The 22,675-nt window shown below is 36.2% G+C and overlaps 3 protein-coding genes across 3 annotated transcripts; 2 read left to right on the forward strand and 1 right to left on the reverse strand.

Moving 5' to 3' along the window:
- Positions 1-123: 123 nt before the first annotated feature.
- On the forward strand, positions 124-12,361 carry LOC133522966 (peroxisomal N(1)-acetyl-spermine/spermidine oxidase). Its single transcript, XM_061858467.1, has 3 exons — positions 124-1,807; positions 4,119-4,239; positions 6,920-12,361. The coding sequence occupies exons 1-3, from the start codon at positions 453-455 to the stop codon at positions 7,112-7,114; spliced, it is 1,671 nt and encodes a 556-aa protein (XP_061714451.1). The 5' UTR covers positions 124-452; the 3' UTR covers positions 7,115-12,361.
- Positions 12,362-16,184: 3,823 nt separating this feature from the next.
- Positions 16,185-18,427, reverse strand: LOC133522969 (8-oxo-dGDP phosphatase NUDT18). Its single transcript, XM_061858470.1, has one exon. It carries the CDS (start codon positions 18,199-18,201, stop codon positions 17,206-17,208), a length of 996 nt encoding a protein of 331 aa, XP_061714454.1. The 5' UTR covers positions 18,202-18,427; the 3' UTR covers positions 16,185-17,205.
- A 243-nt stretch (positions 18,428-18,670) lies between these two features.
- LOC133522971 (ATP synthase subunit O, mitochondrial) lies at positions 18,671-22,579 on the forward strand. Its single transcript, XM_061858473.1, has 4 exons — positions 18,671-18,827; positions 18,907-19,161; positions 21,836-22,027; positions 22,355-22,579. Exons 1-4 carry the CDS (start codon positions 18,801-18,803, stop codon positions 22,508-22,510), a joined length of 630 nt encoding a protein of 209 aa, XP_061714457.1. The 5' UTR covers positions 18,671-18,800; the 3' UTR covers positions 22,511-22,579.
- The last annotated feature ends 96 nt before the right edge of the window (positions 22,580-22,675 follow it).

Consider the following 22,675-nt stretch of genomic DNA (forward strand, 5'->3'; position numbering starts at 1 on the left):
GTATATATTTAGCATACTCAAAGGTCATTAAAAAGAGATAACGTATAGGCCTTAATCAATAGACAGACAGAGATAGAAAAGAAATGGTGGAGGGGAGAATAGTGTGCTATAGAAATGTATTATGCGAAATGACGTATTTCCGGTATTTCTAAAGGTAGGTATACAACAAATAAGTAACTTGTAAGAAATTAACATGCCATCAGCAGTAAATTATCTTTTAAACAAAAATATTGTTATATTTACTATACGTCTCACATTGTTTTGATATATTTTTATAACTATTTGAAAATTTTAAGTAGTGTTTCTCTTTGGTGTATAACTACCTTACATTTACTTTTTAAATTGATGGTTTAAAAAAATATTTTCATAGAATCATAGATGTCGTAACCAACCAGCTGAACGTCAAATCAAAAGCGTAGTGCTAAATAATATTATTTAATTTTAATATTATTATGGGTGACGATAATTTAAATTCCAGTAAAAAATGTGATACAAATAAGTGTAATGTTTTAATAATTGGCGGTGGCATGGCCGGTCTGGCTGCCGCCAATGAACTTATCAAAAATGGTATGGACGACTTTAGAATATTAGAAGCGAGGAATCGAATCGGTGGTAGAATCATTTCTATTCCACTGAAAAACCACGAAGTGGAGTTAGGGGCGAACTGGATTCATGGAGTTCTCGGTAACCCGATATTCGATATAGCTATGGCTAATGGTCTAGTGAATATAATAAATATACCTAAGCCACACAAAGTGATAGCGGCGACTGAGGATGGCAAACAGGTGCCGTTTGGCGTGCTACACGAGATCCATGAGGCGTACGTAGTGTTCTTGCGCCGCTGTGAGGAGTACTTCCTGTGTCAGTATCTGCCCCCGCCAGATATTCATAGTGTAGGAGAGCACATTAACCTGGAAGCCACCATATACTTGGAGCGTCTTCCTGACTCTGAAGAGAAAAAACTCCGCCGGCTCATATTTGACTGCTTGTTAAAACGGGAAACATGTATATCAGGTTGCAACAGCATGGATGAAATAGATCTTTTAGAATTAGGCAGCTACACAGAACTTCAAGGTGGCAACATCATGATTCCTAAAGGTTACAGCTCTATATTACAACCTATGTTAAAAAATATTCCACCTGAAAAAATAATATCTAATCACCCAGTAAAAAAAATTGTTTGGGATTCCAACCAGCACAGTATGCGGCCTGAAGATTTGGGAGAGGAGTCAGAAGACTCAGACCAGACAGTGATAGAAGATATATCTAAGACCTCTGCCTCTGAGTGTATGGTTAACCCTAGTGAAGGAAGTTTAATGTCTGAAAATGCACACAAACCAAAGAAAAAAAATGGACATTATGTTGAAGTTACCTGTGCAAATGGAGAAACTTTTTTTGCTAATCATGTGATATGTACAATACCTCTTGGTGTGCTTAAAGAGACTGCCAAGGATCTCTTCCAGCCTTCGTTGCCTCAGTACAAAATGGAATCAATAGAAAGACTGCTATTTGGCACAGTAAATAAAATATTTTTGGAATATGAAAGACCATTTCTAAATCCTGATATTACTGAAATAATGTTGTTATGGGAGAGTCCAACAACACCTGAAGACATGGCTGAGTCATGGTATAAAAAGATTTACTCATTTAGTAAAGTAACAGAGACCTTGTTGCTGGGCTGGGTGTCAGGGAAAGAGGCTGAATTTGTGGAGACATTAACTATGGATCAAGTTGCTGCAGCTTGCACAAACATTTTAAGGAAATTCTTGAATGATCCATTTGTACCAGAGCCGCAGAAATGTGTATGGTCAGTATTTCTATATATTTAAACTCTAGTCCCCATCATACTAGAAAAGTTGGCATTCAAATTTGAATCAATAGTATTAGAAAATAGAGTTAAATATATTAAGTTTTATAATGAACAGATTAAAATAAAAGCAACTTGGTTCCATTTAATAATAATTTTTGACGAGTCTGGCCTAGTGGGTAGTGACCCTGCATATGAAGCCGATGGTTCCGGGTTCAAATCCTGGTAAGGGCATTTATTAGTGTAATGAGCACGGATATTTGTTCCTAAGTCATGGGTGTTTTATATGTATTTATATATTATATATATTGTCTAAGTATAGTAAGTATCCTCAACACAAGCCTTATCAAGCTTACTGTGGGACTTAGTAAATTTGTGTAATGATGTCCTATAATATTTATTATTATTTATTACATTCATGTGACATGTATGCTTCTATAACAAATATTATTAATTAAATTAAATATGCAGTATTGCAAAAAAACTTTCATATGGAGGTAATTCCTTTAATCAAAAAATATTATTCTATAACGAATCTGATAAACACAAAATATCAGCATGATTAGCATTATTTGAGTATGTACAGTCAGCGTCAAATACTTTGTAGCAACCAAAGTAGCCAAATAGTTCGGTACACCATATATTTAGTATGGTGTACCGAACTATTTGGCCACTTTGACTGCTACAAAGTATTTGACGCTGACTGTACCAGAGTAAAATTATTATATATTTATTTATTTAAACTTTATTGCACACATAAAGAAAAATGTACAAATGGCGAACTTAATGCCAAAAGGCATTCTCTACCAGTCAACCATAAAAAAAAAATCTATTTTATTTCTTAGTACTAAGAGTCTTTCATCATTATTCTTTATGTTTATCTACGATATTAGATATCCTAAATGTCATAGAACTTTCACAGCTCAAATTCTATGACGAATAGCAAATATACTTTAGCCCTTTACTCGCGTGTAATTGTATGTAAAAAGCCCTTTTACCCTCAGAGGGGCCACATAACAAAGATGGAAGAAATAGTTGTAAATTAGAAACAACATTGCAAAACTGGTTAAGTGAAAAAAAAAGCTTTAATAATAATAATAATAAGCTCCCAGGGCAGCTTGTGGCCAGCTGAATGCGAAGTGACATCCTTTGGGTCCCATACCCCCGAGAGTCGGTCAGGCCCCTCTCTCGGCTTGCCTTAATTGGCCGGCTGGAGTGAACACTGAGCAGGGACCTAGGACTCTCACCTCTGGCTTGCCTTTACGGCCGTCCAGAGTGGGGTGTCAGAGCTATATGCTCGGCAGGGTGGAAGTGAAATTTGCATAAGACGCGAGTTGGCACAGTGGCTGTTTACAGCCACTGGGTAGAAAGCGGCCACACCTCTCCACACCCTGAGGTCACCACCTGCCCATTTTGTCGTGTTTTTAAAAACATATGATCAGGGCAGGTGCCATAGTATCCTCCATAGTCGGGTTACCACTTGCAACTCAACCCAATAGCCCGGTTTATTTTTGTACCCTTTTTTTACAATAGTCCTACACTAACTGGGGCTTGTCCTTGGATGCACTGCTATAGTGTGAACAGGGATAATCAGTTGGTGTCACATAAAATTTAGAGTAAATTGTCTTATTACAAGGGCCTCTACGTGTTGGCTTCGGGCACGCACGCCTTCCAAATGTCCGGGACCCCATGGAAAATTGGTGAAATTGGAGCTCAAGGGAAGGGGGGCCGGCAGCTTATGCCATTTTAGTAAAACATAGTTCCAATTTAAATTCCCAGGTAGAGCTACATTTTTTTGTGATTCATTAAAAAGGAGTACATTTATTTAACGTAATGTACTCCTAATGTAATGTACCTTTTACCTGAAAACAAGGATTATAGCTGAATTTTTCTTTTTATTCTCTCTAAATTTCAGGTAGTGTTTGATTCAACTGAATTTTTAATACACATGTAACCTGGATAATGCAATATTATGCAATGCAATATTATAAGCCCAAATAACAATCATTTGCAAAGAAAAGAAACGCTATTAGTCTGTCACACTAATCTGGATGAGTGAGAGACAGACCTTAGTAATATATAGCGTTTCGTTTTCTGCAAAGAATTATCATCTTGGCTAGGACCTCTAATGACGGAGCTAAAATGTGACCATAGGAACACAAATACCTCAGATCAAATAGCCCATAATGAATAAACTTGCATGGATGAATGCCAGACACATTTCAAAACATTTTGTGCTAAATGTGACTTATGCGAGTTAAACCATTTTATATTTATTTTAATTACTAATTATTATATTGTATTATTACAGTACAAGTTGGAACAAGCAGCCCTACACGCGAGGCTCATATACGGCTCTAGCTGTAGGCTCCAGCCAGACAGATATTGAGAGTTTATCGCAGCCACTATTCAGGAATGTTCATGATAAAAAGGTGATTTATTTTTATTGATTGGTAAAACGATTAAGCGCTGGTGGCCTAGCGGTAAGAGCGTGCGATTTGCAATCTGGCGGTCCCGGGATCAAACCCTAGTTCGTACCAATGAGTTTTTCGGAACTTATGTATGACATATCATTTGATATGTCGTGTAACCATTAGTCGCTTTTCGGTGAAGGAAAAAACATCATGAGTAATCCAGACCAGACTATAGGTAGACCGTTTAAATGAGTCTTCGCCCGCGCGGTACAGAGGCGCGGGGGTAAGGCGACAAAGGGGATCGAGAGAGGAGCGGGCGGCAGGCGCGCCTAGTGTGATACACAAGAGGTGAAATGCGCACTGGACAGGTTTTGAGATATGTGACGTTATAGCGGTTAATAGTTGGTGTTTTTTTAATGGGAAAGAATATGACGTTAATTTTATTGAAAGTTTATGAAACAACAAACTTAATTAACTTTTGTACTTTTATTCAATGCAAATTATGAATATAATAATTTATAATAATATGTAAGTACGATACTGATGATGACGACTCGAAAGTGATTTATAAATTATAAATCAATCACTTATGTCCATATCAATATCACTTGAACTTGATTCTTCACTTTCGGAGTTATCGTCATCATCAGAATCGTCCTGCAGATTTATAATCAATTGTTGATACTCATTAGAATTCGGGTCCAATTTCTTCTTTCTAAAATATGTGTACACATTAAAAGCCATTTGCTTGGTTTGACTATTAAGTTTCTGTCCTAAGATAAGTCGAGGCATCTTGAGAATGTAATCTCATGTGTATATTTCACCAAGCGCCCGGAACTTATAAACACGAGTGACTGCTAACCGCGTGGCTAGCAAACTGAGCTACGGCAAAAATGCGCCTGCCGCCCGCATCTCTCTCGATCCCCTTTTTCGTCTTACCCCCGCGCCCCTGTACCGCGCGGGCGAAGACTCATTTAAGCGGTCTACCTATAATCTATGGACTAATTCAGATGGCAGTCACTTTCTCAAAACTAGTCCCTACTAGTGCCTACGCCAATTCGTGGGATTAGTTGCCAGGCGGACTCTAGGCTCACATCAGCCGTGCCAAAAATACCGGGACAACGCGAGGAAAATGATTATTGATAAAACGATACATTTTATTTTTGATAATCAGTAATGACTGAGTACCTGCATATTCAAAAATTGAAATCCCTGCAGCTGACTGTACAAAGGAATAAGGAGGTGTTCATTATATAATTTATATATGTTTGTGACGGAGACTGAATGAGACAGAAACTACTGCAAAATATTGCAGGAGCAATTTTGAGGACTGAACTACAGTGCAGTGAAAGAGTAGAAATTAAATAAAATGGAACTAAACAATTTCCATACAAAATTGTTTCCAAGTTTTTGTGTTGCATTTTACGTCAAAAATGTGACCCTTCATTTATTTCTACTATTTTATGTCACCCTGACATGAGAGACGTCTGCATAGCGCCATTTACGTTAGCTGTTAATAGTAGTTTATGTGACTGCTACATAATAAGAGGCACTAAAATACACGAGTGTGGGTTTAAGAAACGAACGAAGTGGGTTTTTTAAAAAGATCACACGAGTGTTTTTTTATGCCTAATTATGTACAGTTACATACACTATTAAATTTTATCTACACACATATTATAAGCTTTCTATGATATATTCACTAACCCAAATTACAGCCAACGTTGGGGCATCATTGCCAAATCGTTGCTCTCTTGGCGGAACTCGCGGATATGTGGTGGCGTCAAAATATTTAAATCGCTTATTTTACACGAAACTTTTGTTATAGATACCTTAAAAACAACAAAACATTAATTTTATACTTAACACTAATTAAAAGATAAACTGCACGTCAAATGGCGGTAAATGAAAACTTTCTTCACGCATGTAGTTTTTTTTTTAATTCCGAGATAAACTAGAGTCGGGAGCCTATTTTCGTATCATTCGATACAAACTAACATGCGAGATATGTCAAAATTGTATGCAATTGACATTTCATTTTGAACAAAAACCCATCTCGACTGATATTAGAATAGAGATCAGATCGAATTGCTTTTTTTTTCAGAGATGTTCCGAATTTGAATGCATTACCAAATCGATTTTGATGTAGTTATGAAGCAATAACAACATTATCACAGATAAGAAATTTGTTGTAACAAAACAGTTTATCGTAATGTTGGTCATTATTTACTGATTTTGAAGGCATCATAGAGGGTTTATGATATGTGTGTAGATAAAACCTATTAGACTATGATAAATTGCGTCACTTCGTGCGTTTATACCTTTTGTCTATGTAATCAGAAACCTGCCAGACATGCAGGAGATTTTGGATTCAAATTATGGCTGATTTCAAAGAGTTTCATAGAACGTCTGTGGTTTCTGAATTTCTGATTTTCATTTGCGAGCTAATCCCTCCATTTGGTCTCACCTCACCCGTTTATTTCACACTCGGTAGACAAAATCCTATTTTTGTTCCCCTGTAATAAGAATAAAATAATACTACAACTGCGTATGGTGTAAAATTACAAGATAGAATTAGGAAGTACTAAGATTTTTTTGGGGACTTTTCGAAACTTATGTTAGGTACCTTATGTTATGGCTAACTGCTCAAAGAGAACCCTGTATACGATTGAACACTGAAATATGTGATCAATTGCAGCCGACGCTGTTGTTTGCCGGCGAGCACACGCACAGCAGCTACTACTCGACGGTGCACGGCGCCTACCTGTCGGGGCAGGCGGCGGCGCGGCGCCTGGCGGCCGCCTCGCCGGCGCCGTCCGCCGCCGCGGGGCTACTGCACGGCGCGCGCGACGCCGACCTCGCCGCCTGGATAGAGGGCATACAGCTAGGGTAACCGGTATCCAACTGAACATGTATAATGCATAAATGACAGGTTATGGGTGGATTACAAAAAAATGACACAGTTAAGGACGTGTAATTAGTTTTTAGTTGATTGATTCCATTTTGTTCCGACTATTGAGCGGTCTGTGGCTTAAGTTTACATGCATGAAAGTTTGTAAGCGTATGCTGTAGACTAAAATAGGAAATAGGTACAATAAATACGAAACGATACATTTAACGAAGTTTATCTTCGTAACACAATGGAATCAATTAACTTAGGACTAATTAGGTACAGGTCCTTGACTACGCTTAGCTACGTTTTTTATTGCAATTCAGCCGTATACTTTTATTAATTGACACTAGAATAATTGTTCCTAGAGACGAGTAAATATTAAAGACTGCTTATTGCAATACAAAGTTCACTCGATAGTCTTATTAGGACTCTCCACTAGATGGCGTTGTTAATATAAACGAGTTCCGATTTCGTCAACCAGTTCAAAACTTCAAACCATCGTGATGAACATTTATCGATCAGGAATGCAACTTTCTAAGACCATGTGAAGTCTTTATTATTTAACCCATGTCTGATAAAAGTAATGTTTTGTATTTATGTCTAGCATTGTTGAATACAGTACAAAACAATGAATTAGATGGTACCCAACTAATGAGATTTAAGAGGCTTTTATTAAGATTTGTCAAAAGCTTTTGAGTCAAAATTTATAAATATAATAAGCCAAGATAATGATGCAAAAATTGGAAACAATTTGTGTTAAACAGAACACATTACTTAACTCTAAAAATGATACAATGAAGTTACCTTTGCCTTAAAAGAAAATTCTCTATATTCAAAATGGCACAGTCAGAGAGGTTGTATACATCCTATTTATTTTAGTTATAAATTATGTAGAATTAAGTAGCAATCTGTAACGTTCTATGCCTAAATGCTCCATGTGCATAAGGACCCTTTAGGCATGGAACGCCACTATAATACTCTGTCTGTACCCTTAATAAAAGCCGAAGCAATAACGGAATGAAAATGCAATATCCCTCTAATGGAATGTCTACACATGTATATATAGGTATTATTATAACTGTGTATCGTGCTCGCACACGCGTTCCGTCGATCATTTACATACCATAGCTTTTTCATAGTTGGCTAAGAGTTACCAAAAATTTTTTTTTTTTTCGATTAATGATTTTTTAAAGTATTAGAACTCCATCAATGTATGTTTTGTTTGATTCCAAATGAGATTCAGTGATTTTATTTTAAACCAACTGTACACATTTGCTGTCACATCATACTAAAAATATCAACCTTAGTGGGCTTATTAAATATTGCCTTGTTAAAGCCTCTACGTTGTGTTTAACGTGCCGTAAGTTTTATCACAATACGGTTACCATTAATTTAATTAGCAAGCTTGAGGATTTTCTCTAAGGACTTCAGAGATTTACGAAAAGAATCACGAACAAAGGTCTAAAACGCACTTTAAAAATTTGTAACTATTTATGCGATTACTTTTTTCTTTTTTTAACTTGCAACAAATTAAAAAACATGATATCCGATCCGCAGTCCCGAGCACGCACATCTATCTCGCTCACGCTTACGCTCAGTGAGAGTGAGAGAAGAACACGAACCTACGGGCCTTAAATAACCATACCTACGTATTATCAGGGATGCTTGCAATAACTTCGAAACATTACATAATTGCGGTATGACGCAAAAATCATAAATAAAATTAAATGTAACTATAGGGTAAAGTAGCCTGCTCTCTATATTCTGTTTATTTTGTCAGTCAACTTAATCTTTGTAGATTTATCTCGCATTTTCTTAATAAAAATGTCAGTTGGCTGTCACTCTATTAAAACACTAGTCAAACCAAGATAACTTGGCAGCGATTTTTATGGCCAAGACGGTGCACGGGTTATTTTAAACCAAACTTCTATTAAATTATGAGGTTTATTTGACATACCGTCTGGGCTTTCAAGATCGCTGCCAACTTATATTGATCCGACTCTAAACGGACCCCCTAATGACAATCTAGCTAACTTTAAAACTCTTATTGTGATACAAACATATGGTTATCCTAACAACATAATAATTCTAGATAGCGTAATTTTAGCACCTCGTTCATGATGTGACTATAAGTGTTGCTAACTACATAAACTCTTTGGAGAAACACTACTTTGTATGGGAATGTTTCTTTATTATTCTACTCTAGCCTGCCATAAGTAGACATCCCACCTAAGAATTAATTCCATATGTGTTGTTTACTGCTGTATTCGTATGTGTGTTGTACAATTCTTATAATATCTGACCACTCAAATAATGGATCTTGTATGTGTTTCTATTTTATTAACCAACATTCAAACCATATATCCATAATTGCCTGCGCGGCACCTTCCCATACAAACGGAATTTCGTTTTCATTTTAAAACTATGTGTTGAATTGTAATTAAACCTTGCACATACAATGTCATGAGGTATATCTAGGGGCTGAAATTAGTTTATATTGCTCCACCTTATGAAATAAACGACATCGAGCAAAAAATAGTTTTGTATGAAAATCTTTAATTAGCTGTAATTTTTTAACTATGCTATCTGAGAGATATACAGCCCTAGATATACCTTTTCCTATTGGAAGTACAAAGCTTCAGAGCAATCTAGCTAGTCGTTTTAAAATGAGAGCGTAACTACATTTGTATGGAGAATTGAGCTTGCTGGGGCTTAAGTAGTGCAAAATAAAGCAAGTTTGACAGCTGAAATAGATTGCACAGTACGGCTATGCCTCGGCCTCGGCATCCCCGTACCCCGTACATTAGTAAAGAGGTAACAAGGTAGTCACTTCCCAAGATCTAGTGTTTCTCAATCCAGGTACCACAAAGTGTATTACCACGTATACATACAGCGCCATAGCTACATTTTGCACTAGTTTACGTGATTTAGTATCCTTTATTTATCTTATGAGTTAATTTTTAATCCTCGCAAAATTATGTTACATTTATTAGTATTACTTTAATTATTTTTTGTTTTGTTAGTTTGGCCATGTACCTATAAGGCTACAAATACGGAATTCGAGATGAAAATTATCAATGTCAAGAACATACAATGATAAATACATGAAAGGCCGTTTCACGAACGCTTTTCTACTTTTGATACTATAATTCGCTCTTTTATAAGATTGGAGATTATTCACTTTAAAGAGACTTTCTATCGGGCACTTCATGCATCATAATCAGAAATCATTTTAACTAGCACGTTAATTTAATTTCTTATTTACTTCCAAATTTAATCACATAATGTGCCTAATTTAGAAGCTCATACTTTTGAGGAGTTCTTTCTACTAAAAATATTACCTATAATCAACAAGAAAGTAAATTCAATTAATTGCCTTCATTAGAAGGTGACTAACGTGTTGTTTTATAATATAAAGCACCTACAGCTTTCGTGAACCGGGCCTACGTTATATGCTAACTCAAAGTGTAGGTGCAAATGCTTGATAGATATTATATGTAAATACTTTTACCTTAAAAAGGTACTAATCGCATTAAATCCATGATTAAAATATGTTACTTAGTAGATTAGGCTACTTTTGCAATGTTACCTGCATTGCCTGTCTAATTTCCCAAAAATACTTCAAAACACGAAGTCTGTTATCCCAAAATATGACCGCTCCTGTAACTTTAGTTTACTTAGTTCAACTGACGCAGTACTTTAGTTTAGCAGAGACAAGTAAATAACAAAGACAAATGTATTTAAGTGGAGGTCAAACTGTGTTACAAAACTCCTACCAATTCTGTGTTGTTTTAGGCTTTGTCTCTGTTGTTATTAATTGTATTAGGCCCTAGGTGCAATTTTACCTACTTAAACTGTCCATATACAGGGCGGAAAAATCGAATGCCACATGGATGGCAACTACCCTAAATATTGTAAATAGCACATTTTGTGTAAGGGAGACTTTCCTTTGTTTTTAAAAACAATAAATACTGCATTTAAGGATTTATGAAAAATCGCTTGCCTCAGTCGGGACTCGAACCGGTCAAATGTGACAAAAAATAATGTGCTGTATTTTATGATGCAGATTGAAAGGTTTACTGATAAAGTTCATTTTTCTCTAAATAACAAATACAATCAGAATAACGGAAGGCCATGAAAATTAACAATTACCTTTGAAATTTGATTTCACCCGTCACATGAATTAAGACGTAATCCTTGGAATACAAGGAAAATAAAGACGTTTAAATGACATGATAATGATGAGCTACACTTATGTTTACTTATCACTTTAGTTGCGATTACTAATGCCACTTAAGTAACCTACCTACTTCCTTTGATAGGAAAATTGCATCAATTATTCTCTAGTCATCATAGTAGCTAGGATAGGTAAATTTTAAAAAATGGAACATTTTAACGAACCGTTTTTGTTTTTTAAGTGCAATCTTTTTAATTTAAAACAAATAATGCCCGACTTGTTGAACGCATTCTTTTCTTTTTTTTCGAATTGTGTTTATTCCATTTTCAAATATTAGAGCTACTATTTTACGTAGATAAATTGAAATTGTGACTTGCAAGTGCTTTTACATTATTTGACCGGTTCGAGTCCCGACTGAGGCAAGCGATTTTTCATAAATCCTTAAATGCAGTATTTATTGTTTTTAAAAACAAAGGAAAGTCTCCCTTACACAAAATGTGCTATTTACAATATTTAAGGTAGTTGCCATCCATGTGGCATTCGATTTTTCCGCCCTGTATATCGAATTAAGACTATAGCCGCACAGATAATTGTTGGAGCTTTGTTCGAACTTTGGGCTCGAATGCAATGTTTCATTTGTTGAACGAATGAAAAAATATTTATTGTTATTTAGATGTGGTCATAAACCGAATTATGTATCGTTTTAACTGTAGATACATTTTTTTACGTTGCATTTATCCTTTTAAATCTTTTAAAATATTTAGTTATTTATGAACTACAATGTAGCAAGAAAAAATTGTAAAGAAAATCTGTACAAGTTGTATCAATTTTAATTGCTTTGGACTGGCTTTATTTCATGAAATTAAGTATATTGTAAGACATGACGATGTAAGTATATATTATACAATTTGCTTCTAAAATGCATTTTCTATAATATAGAGCAAATTATTTATAGAGGTAAATAAACAAAATTTTCTGTTATGCATTTTCCATCGGATAGGTATATTCAATTTTCTAGTCAGTGAAAGTTTTTTGTATCGCTTTAATAAATCAGTTAGGATGACATGTAACATATTGTTTAATTTTAGCCTTTAAGTCCTTCCATAGCCTCAACATACTGGCCGTCATAGTGAAAACAAAACTATAATTAGACTTACGGTTCGAAATCGAATGAGTAGAAAATAATGTCAAATGGTTAAAGGAGCGGAGTCTGTATATTTATTTTGTATGGAGCATTTTTAATCCGTTTATACTGTCAGTATAGTCATATCTGAATGAACTCCGCTAAAGATTTCAAAAGGGTTAGGTTTGGAAAAAAATGTTCTATCTAAGCATTTACATTCAAACCTTAATTCTTTCTGTAAGAGTGTTAAGAAGCAGCCAGCTACTGAAGTTGCTAAGCAGGTGAGGTGTTCAAAATTATTCGAGCAATACTTTATTGTCATGGTGATGGAAGTACAAATGTGTGAAGATTATTTTGAGCACCTCACCCGCTTAACTACTGCTGCTGGTTGTCGCAGGCAGGCTGCCGTTTTCGCGTATTATATCGGTCGGCAACGCGCATGTGACATTTTTGGCAGTGCCGCTCGCAAAAGCTTTCTAATAGGTACTAGTACATCAAACGCAACAAGTCACTATCCACACTACGGTATAGAAATAAAACGGTACTTAGTTGTTGCGCCAGAATAGAAACTTCATTGGAAGAGGATGTTATCCATTTTGCAGTTTTAAGATAATTATGATACTTATCAAATGTCTGAAATGCCATTGTTTTACAATGTAATTAAATATGAAGGAATGTGGGCTTTGCAAACACTGCTACTTATATTTACTACTTGCATTTGTTGTAGTAAAGCAAACGGTTTAATGAAGATTACTCGCCCATGACATGACAGTTCTGCTATTCGGTTTTCTTAAAATTAGCGCATTGAGCTCTTGATTATTTTATGAAAGGGATCTACGTGATTCGAGGTTATATTGCGCTCCTCGAGTTTCTCGTGCGTGTTAATTCCATAAGATAAAGGTTCTTGATATTAACCCATCTCATGAAATGTTAAGCGGAGTTCAGTCAGATATACTCAGGGGCGGATTAAGAAGGCGCGGGGCCCTTAGCACAATAGCTCGCGGGGCCCCCTGGTTTGAAAAAAAAAATGATTAAGTGCAAGTCGGACTCGCACCCCGAGAATTCAGTACTATCACAACATTTTTACGATGTCTTAAATTTATTCGATTCGTTCTCGATTAGTTTTTAGGGTTTCGTAGTCACCTAGAAACCCTTATAGTTTCGCTATGTCCGTCTGTCCGAGGGTTTGCTCCGTGATCGTTAGTGCTAGATAGCTGTAATTTGGCATGGATACATAAATCATGCATTGCGACAGAACAGTAAAATAAAAACTATAAAAAAAATTAGGGTACCTCCCATACAAAATGTTTTTTTATTTATTTATTTTTGCTTTGACCCTATAGTGTGGCGTATGGTTGGATAAGGTCATTCAAAACGAATAAAGGTCTCCAAAAAACTTTTGTTATAAACTTATTATTTTCGGAAATAATCGCTCCGAAAGAAACAAAATGTGTTCCCCCCCCCCTCTAACTTTTGAACCATGGGCCCAAAAAATATGAAAAAAAATCGTGAAACAAAAGCTTAATAAATACTTTCAATGAAAACTGGTTTTTCTTTATTATTACACCATGTTTTGAGGTCTATACAGACCTCTTTAACCGTAAAACCGTTCATGAAATCTGTCGTTCAGTGTGCTCTATCTTACGAGTATGACCCATAACAGGTAGACAGCCAAAATTTACCTAAATCAAGTGTGTACTTCTATTGCAGCTACAACAACCAATAAGTAATAGAAAATAAAATAAAAATTAATGGAAACTACACAAGAAATGTTTTTTTTTGTGTCTGTAGTTCGTGTCATCCACGAAGATGCGCCCCACTCCTCCCAATCGCCTATAGTACCTACAAGTGTGGTGTGCAACCTTTTACTAGTATAGTAGTTCTGTCTATACACATTAATTAGTAGACATAACTACTACATTGCCAAAAAGTTGCAGATTTGTACTATAAGCGATTAGGAAGAAGCGCGGGGCGCGTCTTCGTGGATGACACAATTTATAGGTATATGAAGTCATTTAAAATCCGGAGTATTTTGCTTATTTGTTTAAGGAATTCCGATTTTTTTTTCTTTTTATTTAGCCATTTTGAAAGTGATTTAATTTTAATGAAGTTGTGTTATTTTATCACAGTTCCTTTCTACTATATAGGTTTCCTCCTTACCTTCGGTTTTCATCATCAGATCAGGTCGATAACATTGTACTGTCACCGATTTTTCCCTAGTATGCGAATTTTTAACAACAAATCTTGACAAATGGTCAAAAAAATAGTTTGCAGATTTTGAAAACAACTTACGAGTATTGCAAGTTAAATAAAAGCATGTAGGGATACTGTTTAACAACATCAATATTATTAAGTTTAATAAAAGCTTGTAAAAATAGGTGAAAAGTGAGTCGGACCTAAGAAGTGGGAGGAACTAATGGCTAAGTAAGCCAAAAAACAAGGCCGAAGGCTGAGTCCCATGAGCTGAATATCCGGACCACCCGATTTCGTAGCGTTCCCGTGCGAAGCTGAAGGCCAAGCTGCAGGAAAGCAGAGCCTAGAATGAAACCATTGTCATAGTGTGAACGAGGCCGTAGGCCGAGCTCCGTATAAGGGCGGAGGCCCGGAGCGTTCTATCGCGCCGCGCCACCATGCAAAGGCTGAATTGTAGGAGAACAGAGTTTGGAATTGAACAATGTGATCTCGGCTCGCCTTCTGCTCGGCCTTAGTTCTTGCTCGAAAGTGCGACTTGCTGGGATGCTTTGGGTATCGGGCCCTATGTAGGGCTTTACATCCGGCCTACGCGAATGCAAAGCCCTGCATAGGGGCCCCGCTGTTTCCTTTTTATAACGGCTTTGCAGCAACTCTGCATATTTTGCCGTAGAGGAGCGCGTCCTTTGGCGTACTACGGGCTTAAAGCTGTTCATCATTAGGCATTAACTGTAAGGTGCAATTTGTTATATAAAATAAATCATCCTTCCTTGCTTTTCACTATATTATATGTTTTTTAATACAGTATCTTCTTTTGTTCGTTTCCGAGCTCTGCTGTTTCCTGCAGCTTAGCCATGCACAAAAGTTTTGAGACACTCTGCACCTTCGGTTTTATGCTAAACTTTGCTCTTGGTCTTTGCGTAAGCCTAAAAATTCTTTAAATTTGGTATCGTCATAAAGAAAAATACACAGTATAATAACAAATAATCATAATTGATCAATATTGTTACCGACTTACGAAAAAAAGACATTGTAAATAAAATGTGATAGTACAGGATCCGCGAAGTGCGAGTTCTTCTTGAACTTGGCCGGTTTCGCGTGCCGAAATCACATGGTCAGGACGGAGCGCGGGGCCCCCCTAGGCGCGGGGCCCTTAGCATATGCTTTTTCTGCTGTTCGGTTAATCCGCCACTGGATATACTATACAGTATAAACGGATTAACCCTTTTCCAGGCCGCACCAATCTACAAAGTTTTCCCAAAAAAATCAAATATATTCAAATAAATCCCGCTTTGATGATTCATTTGAAGACAAGTCACATTTTCCGAAAGTGCAATCTAATTTGAACTTTAAATCGGATGGCTAAGGTTGAAATTCTATTGGCGCGTATGTGGTCGATAAATCGTACTATGCCTGGAAAAGGGTTAAAAATGCTCCATACAAAATAACCAGATAAAGACTCCGATCCTTTGTCGCCATATACAAGAATCTCGGGGGAAAGCAAATTCTCAATATGGTTAGCAATACACGTCCTTATTATTTACATATCTGTCACAACAATTGAATATTGAAACAACCACTTGTTTTAACATTTTATTATGTAGTGTAAAAATATAGATATATTTATAATAAAATTAACAAGTACCCAGCACATAAAAAACTTACACTAAAAATAAAAATACTTGGTTACAGTTTAAAGCAAATATCATGTGATGCTCTTGATTTGATATACAATAGGTATTCTATATAATTTTCAGGTACTGCAATAACAGTCTGAGATTACAAATTATTATGTCTTGTGATCTAAAATAAAACTAATCATAATGTTGTGTCAAGAATGTTATGTGACATTTATATAAGGCCAAGGCAACATTGGCATAAACTTTATATAAATATCTACTTTTTAGATAAATTTATACAAATCATATCATAAAAAGATAAAAGTCAATACAAAATGGAATGTGTCAGTATAGAACCTATAAAAATGTAAGTGGTGGTTGGTGTAACATAATCAATGCTTTGTATTTTAAAATTTGTAAATATCTTACGTTCCCTCTGCTATTAAAAATATGTTGTGTATTTTGTTCATAACAAATTAGTAAGTATGTTAGTTTTTTTAGTGACCAACTGAAGATTCGGTTTCGGCCAAAAAAAAGAGCTGAACCTTTCGGCAGGGCCGAAACTTACAAAATCTATGTACTTGTACTTCTTACTATGAAACTCAACTATGTGACAAAGACCAAAAGTTGGAAAACAAGTAGGACAACAATATTAATTTAATGATTTATATATACAGAATTTAATTGGTTTATTTGAAAACACAATTCTCCTAATGAGGGTGCCACTGTACGGTTGCAGTCTTAATAAGTGTATAAAAGCAGTTTTATGACAATTTTCAACGATTTTAACATGTCTACAAAAGCTTCAGTTTCGGCCGAAACTAGAGCCAAAGCCAAACCTTCGGTTTCGCAAAAAGACACTAGTATTTTTGTTGTTTTCTTATAGTAGAGTTGGTTAACATAGATCTATACAACCCAAGACAGTAAGTTGAGTATTCTTGATATACATAATCATATACATTATGCTAATAATGGTCATGGATCAACGAACAACATGCAGTTCTACAGTAGAATTTTTTGTTGTTATTTTAGAGAGCAATTGATGTTCTGATTCCTGTGACACCTCATGCCATACACATTTACCAATTAGAGGCACCTCTTCTAAAGGAGGCCTAAATGCTACCAACAGGGTCAGACAACAGCCATCACTTGAAGGATCAGCCTCCACATTGAGCAGGCCCAGAGGCCGGTGTTGCCCGACATCAGCTCCAAACATTTCCACCATAAACCTCCTCAATGTTGAGTGCACACTCTTGGCTGGGTTTATTTCACAAACCGGAAAATGTATGGCAGTTTTTTCACTCAACAACACATGGAGCCTGTTTGTACTTCTCCTTTTAATAACTACAATCAGCCTTAGCAGATCTTTGACATGTGGAATGGCAGCAGGTAAAAGTTCTTTGTGCCATCCCTTACCAGGATGACTTTGTTTGTACAATTGAGTCTTTTCAATTAGGTGCAAGATATCATTGGACCTCAAAGTTATCTCTTGTAAGTTTGAAATCCACTTTGCTTGTAATGATTCCTTATCAGCTTTGGCAGGAGTCTTGAGTTCGCCCCCTGTGACATCAGCGGTGAGCACGAACCTGTACCACATGCCGCCGGCGGTCTCCACGACCAGTAGCGTTGTGGGGTTGCAATGCAATCCTGTTTCTTCAAGCACTTCTCTCATAGTGGCCTGCACTATAGTCTCTCCTTTCTCCATGCGTCCTGCGGGCAAGTACCACTTGCCGGCACAACTTTCCTTCGCTTCCTGCATCATTAATATTTCATTTCGTTCGTTGATTATAACGCAGGCCACAACGTATGTTACATTTTCTCCGAGTACCGCTTTATAGTTAGACGGCGTAGTCGGTGTAATGCCTTGAGATTCCGCAACAGAATTTTGATCAGCAATGGTAAAGTCACAGAAGTCTTCGCCTTCCAATCCTAAACCTTCCAGTAATCGAGCAACATTTGTATCTACTTGGCGCGACATATTTACCCACTTTCAATTTTTTTTTTAATGACACAGCGTTCTAACCTAATGATTGTACTGATCAATAGTAACGAACTGGATTCACAGGTTTTGTTTATGCAATTTTAATATCCATTAAAGAGCATTAGGAATTTAAACAGAAATATTTCGCACACTTTTGTGTTTACGTCATAATCGTTCCGTTTCCGAATGACGTTTGATTGACAAGAACCCGCAGGCAATGGATTGAACCACATTCCACAAGATACAGCTATACGAGGTGTGGCAAAAAAAAACTAGAAGTAAATGAAAATTCCTTGACAAAATTTAACTTGCGTGATTAGTCGAGGCAGAACTTCATTATTATATTAAATACTAAAATATGTATTATTTAAAACGTGGTCCGCATTGTTTGAGATACCTTGGAGCAAAGAGCATATAATCACTACGTTTTACCTTGGAGTTTAGCAGCGTAATGTCAAAATCTGAATGAATGAATTCAAGCGCCCCGAATGAAGCGATTGACACTTGACAGCCAGCGGGTCGAACAGCTTTTCTTTCCATCGTCGTGCATTTGGTGATTTTATAAATCAAATTACGCAAAATTCCAATCAGAAACAATGTCTTTAACTAAAACACATATGCTGGTATGTACCTGTTTTTTATTAAATTTCATTTTAATAATGTTTATAACCTTTCTGACACTATTACGTAATGTTTCTCTAGGTGCGATCCCTGAGCACCTCGTCCGCTGCTGCTCAGCTAGTGAAACCTCCTGTACAAGTCTTTGGTTTGGAGGGTAGATATGCGTCAGCTTTGTACTCGGCGGCCTCCAAGACCAAGTGTTTGGATGCTGTTGAGAAGGAACTTTCCTCGTTCCAGCAAAACATGAAGACCGACGCAAAACTGAAGGAGTTCCTTGTTAATCCGACCTTGAAGAGGAATCTTAAAGCGGAGGCCCTTAAACATGTTTCTAGCAAGGTATTTAGCTTTAGACATTTTACTAGCTTTCATGTTTAACTGGGTTCACTTGTAGGCAGTGGGTGGTGGTGAGATATGGCTTGGCTATACTAAGGGTTCCCAACCGTACTATATTATGTAGTATTGTACTATATTTTATATACTGTTGAAAATATATATAGTACGCTAAAATACTATATTTCCGATATCCTTCTAATTTGTTCAAGATCGATTATCAATTTAATTCTATTGAAATAAAATTATTTCAAGTATGAAGACAAAATGGCGTGAGGAATGCAATAGGGCTAACATAGATTTAATAAAAAGTGAGCTATTAAATTGTCATAAATATTCAGTATGAATGTACTTGTCTAATTTTATTAAAAATTAATTCATTAAATTAGACATTACTAAAAAGTGCACAAAGCTCAATAAAAAATATAAATTTAAACTTTAAATAAATATTGTTATTAAAAAGATTTTTTTTTACTCTTTATTATTACTGGGCGTATGAGATGACGAGTGAGCAGTTTTACATATATGACTAACTGATGGCATGATAGCTGGAGTCTAGGATTAGGATGATTTTGACAACAGAGAGTGGTCTACACAAAAGGAATAGTTAAGAGGCCGTTATCGATTTTAGTCATAACAATGTCAAATTCATAGATTTAGTTGATGAAATTGTACAACTTCTGTTAACTATTAGAAATAACAAGTACTGGTTTCTATTAGCGCGTCTTTTTATCTTTCTTTTTAGGGTTCCGTAATAATCAATAAAGCCGACAAAGTCGTACAATAAAATCAAAAATTTTTTTTTAGGGTACCTCTCCTACACGTAAAGTGGGGGTCAACTTTTTTTTTGCTTGCCCTGCAACCCTACAGTGTGGGGTATCGTTGGATAGGTCTTTCAAAACTAATAGGGGTCTTCAACAAACATTTTTTGATAAAGTTAATATTTTCGGAGATAATCGCTCTGAAAGAAAAAAAAAATGTGTCCCCCCTTCTAACTTTTGAACCATAGGTCCAAATTACAGGGGCGTAGCTACCGCCGTATCTGCCGTATCAATTATACGGGGCCCCTGGGCCACGGGGGCCCCCAACGTGCGTTTTTGTGAGAAATCTTTACCCTTCCTAAGGGCCCCCAAACAAATTTTTATACGGGGCCCCGCCAAGGCACGCTACGCCACTGGTCCAAAAAATATGAAAAAAAACTATAAGCTGCTAAACTATAGCGGACATGATCAGTTTAGCTGTTTTTGAGTTATCACAAAAAGTTTTCCCTTCATATAGTAAAAACCTAGCGTTCATAGCCCTGACTTTTATCTCGATATCATAATTTTCTAGCGACAAATCCCTTAACACAAAACTGTCGCAAAAATGTTATCGCTTGTGTATCATGGTATACTTCACATAAAATTAATTTTGCCTACCTATTTAAACCTGCCTACCCTTGCTATCGTTTAACCAAGGCTTCCCACGATGCCGGAGGTTTGGATCTTCCATACCAACATTATTTCATTGTAGTTATTGCCTACATACAGTTAAATTACGACAGACATGAGTATATTGATTACTAGCGACCCACCTCAGCTTTGCATGGGTTAGCAAATTATACAACAACCTTCCTCACAAATTACTCTATACATAGGTGAAAACTGCATGAAAATCCGTTCAGTAGTTTTTGACTTTATCATGAACATACTGACAGACAGATGTGACGGGGACTTTGTTTTACAAGATGTAGTGATGCCATGTATTAATAGATCCTTCACTAATGTTTTATAAAGTGTTTTCACATACTTGTGTTACTTAAGGCGGCCGGTACACTTATAAGTTTTACTTACGTAAGTAGGGACACAGCTATACTATAGAGTGAAAGATGAATATCATTATCTCATTCTATCAAATAGCTTTGTCCTTACTTACGTAAGCAAAACTTACAAGTGTATCTCAAGCCTAAGTGTATACTGAATTTGTGAACTTCTATAACATCGGTGTTATGTCAGTCATGGCCGTCATGGGTGTTATCTATGTATTTAAGTATTCATATATTATATATACTGTTGTCTAAGTACCCACAACACGAGCCTTATTGAGCTTACTGTAGAACTTTATTTTTTTATTTATTTAAAACTTTATTGCACAAAAGACAAACTTAATGTACAAAAGGCGAACTTAATGCCATGAGGCATTCTCTACCAGTCAACCTTAGGGCAAAGCAGAAAAGATTGTAGGCGGCGCGTTTAAAACTAAAAGAAATTGTTATTGAAAGAATTAGAGTCCTAATACACATAAATTAATTATTTATAAACTACTTAAATACATAAAGACACATACATACATTACATAAATAAATAAATATATATATACATAATATACATAACCGATTCGTGAGACTGATACTTAATTGATCTTTAAACTGCCAGCAAATAAATCACGCAAAGATTTTTTGAAAGCAAACTTGTTGGGAGCTTTTCTAATGTTAGGGGGAAGACCGTTCCAGAGACGTGCTGCCTGAATGGCGTAAGAGTTAGACATGAAGCTTGTTCTATGAGTGGGGATAGAAAGAGAGAGATTGCCAGTAGAACTTTAGTTAATTTGTGTAATAATGTCAAATAATATTTATTTATTATTTATAGTAACAAAAAAAATATTATGTCGAATGCATTATTTTTTATTATTATGTCACCAGATCAGCCTGTCCCCTGCCACAGGCAACTTGTTATGCTTGATGGCTGAAAATGGCCGCCTCGGCAAGCTGGAGGCTGTCATCAACGCTTTCAAGATCATGATGGCTGCCCACCGTGGGGAGGTCACCTGTGAGGTTGTCACTGCCAAGCCCCTGGATGCAGGGCAGAAACAGAACTTGGAAGCTGCACTCAAGGTACTATAGTATAGATCACTTCAAAGTTGCTAAAGATAATGTATTTGGTGACTGAGAAATGAAGCAGATAGGGGGTCAAAGGTCTGATTCTTCAGATTATGTGCCTAAATAGAAGATATAAAGGTCTAAAGCTAGAATCAGGTCAATAGAAACTTCAGTCTGCACTGGCTGGTTTGTGCATGAGGAAATTTGCCTCACGTGTATGCTCGTTCTGTGTGGACCTGTCTAATATCCATTTATGAAATGATTTTTACTTTCTTTAATTATTTAATGTGAAGCTATAATACATGTTATAACAATGAAATTAATTTGTCTGTTAATTTCCAGAAATTCCTGAAGGGCAATGAGACTCTCCAGCTAACGGCTAAGGTTGATCCCTCCCTTATGGGAGGAATGGTTGTCTCCATCGGTGACAAATATGTGGACATGAGTGTTGCCAGCAAGGTCAAGAAATACACAGAGCTCATCAGCACTGCTGTTTAAATTATGTAAACAATAGTTGTCAAGCATAACCTAGTGAAGCATACATTAAATTAAATCAATTGAAAATCATTTGTAATTGTTTTAATAAGTAATTTAGACTAGCCTAGCCTATTTAATAAATAATTGTAAGTAACTAAGAATATTATTATTACTAGAGCATTGTTA

Source organism: Cydia pomonella, chromosome 11 (assembly GCF_033807575.1).
Source record: "Cydia pomonella isolate Wapato2018A chromosome 11, ilCydPomo1, whole genome shotgun sequence".
NCBI classification, from domain to species: Eukaryota; Metazoa; Arthropoda; class Insecta; order Lepidoptera; family Tortricidae; genus Cydia; species Cydia pomonella.